The sequence below is a fragment of the Amaranthus tricolor genome, chromosome 9 (genome assembly GCF_026212465.1).
Source record: "Amaranthus tricolor cultivar Red isolate AtriRed21 chromosome 9, ASM2621246v1, whole genome shotgun sequence".
NCBI classification, from domain to species: domain Eukaryota; kingdom Viridiplantae; phylum Streptophyta; class Magnoliopsida; order Caryophyllales; family Amaranthaceae; genus Amaranthus; species Amaranthus tricolor.
Genome location: NC_080055.1, coordinates 2455137 through 2461939, shown reverse-complemented (window position 1 = coordinate 2461939; position 6803 = coordinate 2455137). Strand labels below are relative to the sequence as shown.

The following is a 6803-nucleotide window of genomic DNA, read 5'->3' as shown; positions in this document are numbered from 1 at the left end:
TTTATAGGTTCATGTTTGGTTTCACTCAACAAAATCATCAAAAGACAAAGTTTTAGGTTTTGAAACTAAGAGATAGGATTGAACAAGAATTATTAATCTATCTACTAAGAGTTATAATTAGTTATAATTAGTAAAACGTTTACTTACCTTAACTACTATAGTTAAAGGTAGGGCTAAAGTCCGTTTGACTGTAGTGGGAGAGGATGTTAGTTATTATTTATTCAAAAGGGGATTTTAAAATTTTAAATAAATTATTAAACTTGTTTAGTTACTGCTTATTGATAGACTATTAATTTTGCTTTATTACATTGTTGTAGAAATCATGTCTGGTTCGACTAACAACAACACTCCTGCTTTTAATTTACGCTGTGTCTTGGAAAAAGACAAATTGAATGCAAACAACTTCCTTGAATGGGAAATGGCTGTGAGAATTGTTCTCAGAGCTGAAGGAAGGGAAAGTGTTCTTGACACTCCACTCCCTGAACCCCTGCCAGAAACTGCAACAGCTGCAGAAAAAAGAGCTAGACAAACTCTCGAGGCCAATTCTGTGCAAGTAACATGTCTGATGCTTGCTTGCATGGAACATGATTTTCAAAAACGTTTCAACAATCTTGATGCCTACACAATAATCCAGCAACTTAGAACAATGTTCAAAAAGAATGCTCGATTAGAGAGATTTGAACCTAATTGTAAACTTTTGGAATGCAAACTGGGCAAGGGAAAACCCGTCGGACCCCATGTGTTCGCCTTAATAGGACATTTTCAAGTCATGGAAAAGTTGGGTTTTCCTTATCCCAAAGAGCTGGCCACTGATATTGTAATCAGATCCTTGCCAGAAACTTTTGATGCTTTTAGGTTAAATTTTTATATGCAAGGAGGGGAAGCAACCTTGCCAGAATTGCATGGTATGCTTGTTCAGGCTGAAAGGAGCTTACCCACTGAACCTGCACTGAAAGATGTGCTCATGGTCAGAAAGGAAAAAAAATTCAAGAAGAAAAGGGCTCCTAAATGGAATGGCAATGGAAAGGTAGTTGCCACTAATGAATCCTCCAAACCAAAGGCTACTCCAAAGGCTAAAGTAGCAGCACTACATGAGTGCTACCACTGCCATAAGATTGGCCATTGGAAGAGGAACTGCCCCGTCTATCTGGAAGAAAAAAGATCTGGTGCGTCATCTTCAGGTATATATGTTATTGAAATTAATTTGGCTACTTCTGCTTCTTGGGTATTTGATACTGCCTGTGGGTCTCACATTACCAGTAATGTGCAGGGTCTAAAAAGAAGTAGAAGCTTGAGCAAAGTTGAGGTGGATCTCCGAGTCGGCAATGGAGCAAGAGTTGCTGCTTTAGCTGTAGGAGTTTATATTTTGACATTACCCTCTGGTTTAATTTTAGAACTAAATAATTGTTATTATGTTCCTGCCATCACCAAGAACATTATTTCAATTCCGGTTTTGGACACGGAAGGTTTTTTATTTACTATGAAGAATAATTGTTGTTTTGCGTATTTAAATGATATGTTCTATGTTTCAGCTAAATTATTAAATGGGTTGTATATGCTAGACTTAGAAACTCACATCTATAACATAGACAGCAAGAAACGTAAAACAAATGATTCAAACCCTACTTACCTATGGCATTGTCGATTAGGCCACATAAGTTCAAAACGCATAGAGAAACTTCGTAAAGATGGAATTCTAAAATCATTTGATTTTGAATCATTTGGTGTTTGTGAGTTTTGTTTGATGGGAAAAATGACAAAGTCACCTTTCACAGGTACAAGTGAAAGGGCCAATGACCTCTTAGCTCTCATACATATTGATGTATGTGGACCTATGAGTACCGTGGCTTGGGGTGGTTACAGCTACTTTATAACCTTTACTGATGATGTAAGCAGATATGGATATGTTTACCTCATGAGACATAAGTGGGAGTCCTTTGAAAAGTTCAAGGAATTTCAAAATGAAGTAGAGAACCAACTTGGGAAGAAAATAAAAGCATTACGATCCGATCGTGGTGGTGAATACTTGTCTCACGAGTTTGATGATCATTTGAAAAATCGAGGCATACTATCACAATTGACTCCACCAGGAACACCACAATTAAATGGCGTCTCTGAGAGGAGGAATCGAACTCTATTAGATATGGTTCGATCTGTGATGAGTCTTGCTGATCTTCCTATTTCATTTTGGGGATTTGCATTGGATACAGCTGCATTCACACTTAATAGAGCACCTACCAAAGTAGTGGAAAAGACACCATATGAGATGTGGACGGGAAATGTTCCGAAGTTGTCTTTTCTAAGGATTTGGGGTTGCGAAGCTTATGTAAAACGTTTAATATCTGATAAACTAGCACCTAAATCTGACAAATGTCTTTTTGTGGGTTACCCAAAAAAGACAAAGGGATACTACTTCTACAACCAAAGCGAAAACAAAGTATTTGTTGCTCGCAATGGTGTTTTTCTAGAACAGGAATTTATTTCTAGAAAAACAAGTGGGAGTAATGTATATCTCGAAGAAGTTCGAGATGAGCAACAAATGGATAAGGTTAACACCTCATCAGAGGCGCCCCAACATGATAATGCCCAGGAGGAAATGCATTCAACACACTTACCTCCTACCGCCCCAAGTGGAGAAAATCCACGCGAAGTCACTCTACCAAATGAGGCAGAAACTTCTCTTGTTGTTCCCCTACGTAAGTCTAGTAGGACAATAATTCTATCAAGAAGATATATTGATTTCCTTTTGACAGAAAACTCTGAAATAACCATGTTAGAATCAGAAGAGCCTACTAGTCACAAAGATGCTTTGGAGAGTCCTGACTCCGAAAAATGGCTTGAAGCCATGAAATCTGAAATAAATTCCATGTCTGAAAATCAAGTTTGGGACTTGGTTGATCTGCCTGATGGGGTAAAACCCATTGGATGCAAATGGATTTTCAAACTGAAAACAGACAAGGACGGAAACATTAGTGTTTTCAAAGCAAGGTTGGTAGAAAAAGGTTTCAAACAAATTCATGGTATAGACTATGATGAAACTTTTTCTCCAGTAGCCATGCTAAAATCCATTAGGATAATCCTTGCGATAGCTGCCTTTCATGACTTTGAAATATGGCAAATGGATGTCAAAACTGCCTTTTTGAATGGGTTCTTAAAAGAGGATGTGTACATGACACAACCACAAGGTTTTGAAGATCCGAAAAATCCAAGAAAAGTATGCAAGCTTAAGAGATCCATTTATGGATTGAAGCAAGCATGAAGGAGTTGGAACCTTAGATTTGATGAGGCAGTCAAAGAGTTTGGTTTTCTTAGAAATGAAGAGGAATCTTGTGTATACAAGAAGTTAAGTGGGAGTAATATCACTTTTCTGGTCCTGTATGTAGATGATATACTCCTCATTGGGAATGACAAAAACATACTTGAGTCGGTCAAGCAATGGCTTAAAAGTCATTTCTCCATGAAAGACCTGGGAGAGGCTGAGTACATACTGGGAATAAAGATCTATAGGGATAGATCGAGGAGACTTATTGGACTAAATCAAGAGACTTACATAGATAAGATTCTCACAAAGTTCAAAATGGAAAACTCCAAAAGAGGGTTTATTCCTATGCAACATGGCATTAAACTTTGCAAGACTATGTGCCCATCGAGTTCAGAAGACTTCAAGCGTATGAATAATGTTCCTTATGCTTCTGCAATAGGATCAATCATGTATGCTATGATATGTACTCGACCAGATGTTGCATTTGCTTTGAGTATGTGCAGCAGATACCAGTCCAATCCAGGAGATGCACACTGGATAGCAACGAAAAATATCCTCAAGTACTTGAGAAGGACAAAGGATAATTTTCTGGTATATGGCGGAGCTAATGAGTTGTTTGTCACTGGATACACTGATGCAAGTTTCCAAACTGACAAAGATGACTTTCGATCCCAATCTGGTTTCATATTTTGTCTGAATGGAGGAGCTGTGAGCTGGAAGAGCTCCAAGCAGAGTTCAGTTGCAGATTCTACAACAGAGGCTGAATACATAGCAGCAGCTGAAGCAGTAAAAGAGACTGTTTGGATTAAAAAGTTCATTAGTGAACTGGGTATAGTTCCTAGCATTGAGAATGGAATCAAGTTGTATTGTGATAACGAAGGTGCTATTGCTCAATCCAAGGAACCTAGATCTCACCAAAAATCTAAACATGTTGAAAGAAAATTCCATCTTATTCGAGAAATTGTTGGAAGACAGGATGTAATAATAAGTAGAGTTGATACCACGGATAACATAGCAGATCCGTTGACTAAACCACTCCCTCAGCCGAAGCATGAGAGTCATACTAGGTCTATGGGGCTTAAGCATATGGGAGAATGTCTTTAGGTTGTTTACTTCATGTTTGCAATTATAAAGAAATCTGTTTACCATATATTTGGAATGTTTATCAATAATATAAATATTTTGTTTCTTATTTAATTGCTTGGTTTAGTATTAAATAAAATGTCTATGTAATTTGTGTTTTCAATAGGATTATCGGAAACGTTTCGATAATGGAACTCTATAAGTGAACTGAAATCACAATTTATCTAATGTCCCTAATCTAAATCACTAAATTGGACATAAGTGGTTTATTAAAGATTAGCATGTAATTAATTGATAGCTCGATTCCATGGGCTATGGAAACATAGAGATGTTTAATCGATTACATGGATACATAACTGATGCATTGAGACTTAACCTAATCTGATTCGAAAGGGTAGAACCAAATCCTTATATTTAGTGGATTCCTTAGACATGAGTATGCCTTAATCACTACAAAATAATTAGTTTAACCTTGACGCTGTTAAACGTCGTGCTGTGATAGGAGGCTATAAAGGCAGTGATCAGGTGGGCTAAGAATTGAGTGGGAGTTATGGTCATACAAGAATGAATAAGTCCTCCTATGTGATAGGATTAGTGTGTAGGCCTCTTGATGAGCCAGAATTGAAAATTGCATGGCCATGCGGAATAAGATTAAATGGTTAATCCTTAGTTGAAAATTCGAACTCAGAGATCAAGAAACATAATTTGAGAAATAACACTCTGTTGTCAAATTTCACATTAAGTGGCTTAAGGAATTTATAATTGTGCAATTGTCTTAGGAAAAGTGGGAGATTAAAGGAATATGTCCGTAGACATTTCCGTCAATTACTAAATATAAATATACATGATATTTATGAAGATAATAATGTTAGTTATTATTAGTAATTGTATTTACTTGCTAGAGAATAAATATAATTGGTGGGTCAATAATAATTGGACCACGACTAATATAATTAATCCTATAAGGTCTTACAAAAGAATCAATTGAATGATAAATGACTCAGGCCCATTAGGAGTATGGGTTTGTGATCCAATTAGGTTAACAAAAGAATCAGTTTTTTTTTGACCTAGGTTTGTAATGGAAAACGTGGGATGATGGGGTGAGTATTAAACAGTTTTATTTAAATTCCCCCTGTCTATCATTCTCATTGCAAAAACATTGAAAAACCAGAAAAAGCAAGAGAAACAATCTCTTCCGTTCTAGCAGACGTTGGTATTTAATTGATTCTGGTAGACTAAATAGAGGAGCAACGTTTGAGGCTCTCCAGATTATCTTATTGCATTAATTTTGTGGATTTCACGCTACAAAGGTAATATAGACTAATCCTTTTATATGATTCACGTGTCTGATTATGTTTATGATCTTGAGATAGATGTTAGGAAAGTGTTTCCTGAAATTCCGCTTTTAAGCATCTAAGGAGACCCAATAGGTATGAGGAGGGCCTATTTTGCATCCACACTTTTACTCCAATGGACTCTAGTGTGAGGGAGCGTGTTATAGTATATAACATATCCTAGGGTCTCAACCATCAGCTTAAGCTTTTGGTTGAATTGGTTCTTTGACATAATTCAATTAAACCTTCTCAATTTAAGAGAAATGGGTATGAAAAATTTTCTTGGGTTTTGTCACTTACAAAACCATAGGCAAATGCAATGCAAAATGCAAGTAGAAAGTATATGAACTTGTACAATACAATTCATGTGGATGAATTCTAAGGTTCTTTCTATCACAAATAAGTGGGAAGTAAACCAAATGAGATAAGACTTTACAAAACTTGGAAGAGTAAGAGGTTCGTTGCATAAGTCATGATCTAGTTGCCAATGCAAGGCCAAGATTTAATAATAATGGATATTGTATCGGTATAAAATTGGTGTATTTACTTTACTCATCCTAATTATTGCACAAAAATCGAGCGCAAGTAGACCTAAAGAAACTCCATAAACGAAAGCAATGCAATAAAAGTTGTTAAGATATTATTATCTTTAGGATTATTTTTGTTTCCTTGTATTTAGCCTTAATATAGATAAAAATCTTGTATTAATATATTCTATGCTATATGTGTGGGATATGATTGAATTCCATTTTATATAATTTTGGGCGAAGAATGCTAAAGAAATATATATAATACTTCTTTCTTATACTCTATTCTTCTATTCTCTTTTTCTTTCATGGTATTGAGTAACAATATATAATAATATCTTGTATATTTTGTAAATCTATTGATTTGGTAATTATTTTGTAGTTATTTAGTTTCTTAAAACTAGAGATTATCTTTTGTATATATTCATCAAATCATGAAATGAATGGCAAGAAATCATTTCTTATAGGATATTAGTTACCGAGGTTCCTTTACTCCTCTCTTCCGCCTGTCTCCTCTGCCGGCCAGCCACCACTACTGGTGCTGCTGCCGCCCATTTTCTTCCTCTCTTTTCTCACCTTCATGGCTTCTTCTAAAAA

The 6803-nt window shown here is 35.9% G+C and overlaps 1 protein-coding gene across 1 annotated transcript; it reads left to right on the top strand.

Moving 5' to 3' along the window:
- The first annotated feature begins 3577 nt into the window (after positions 1–3577).
- Positions 3578–4366, top strand: LOC130823182 (secreted RxLR effector protein 161-like). Its single transcript, XM_057687817.1, has one exon. It carries the CDS (start codon positions 3578–3580, stop codon positions 4364–4366), a length of 789 nt encoding a protein of 262 aa, XP_057543800.1.
- Positions 4367–6803: the final 2437 nt, after the last annotated feature.

Bases quoted from the DNA above. Each gene is read 5' to 3' on its own strand.
- LOC130823182 (XM_057687817.1), top strand. From the start codon at position 3,578: ATGGAAAACTCCAAAAGAGGGTTTATTCCTATGCAACATGGCATTAAA.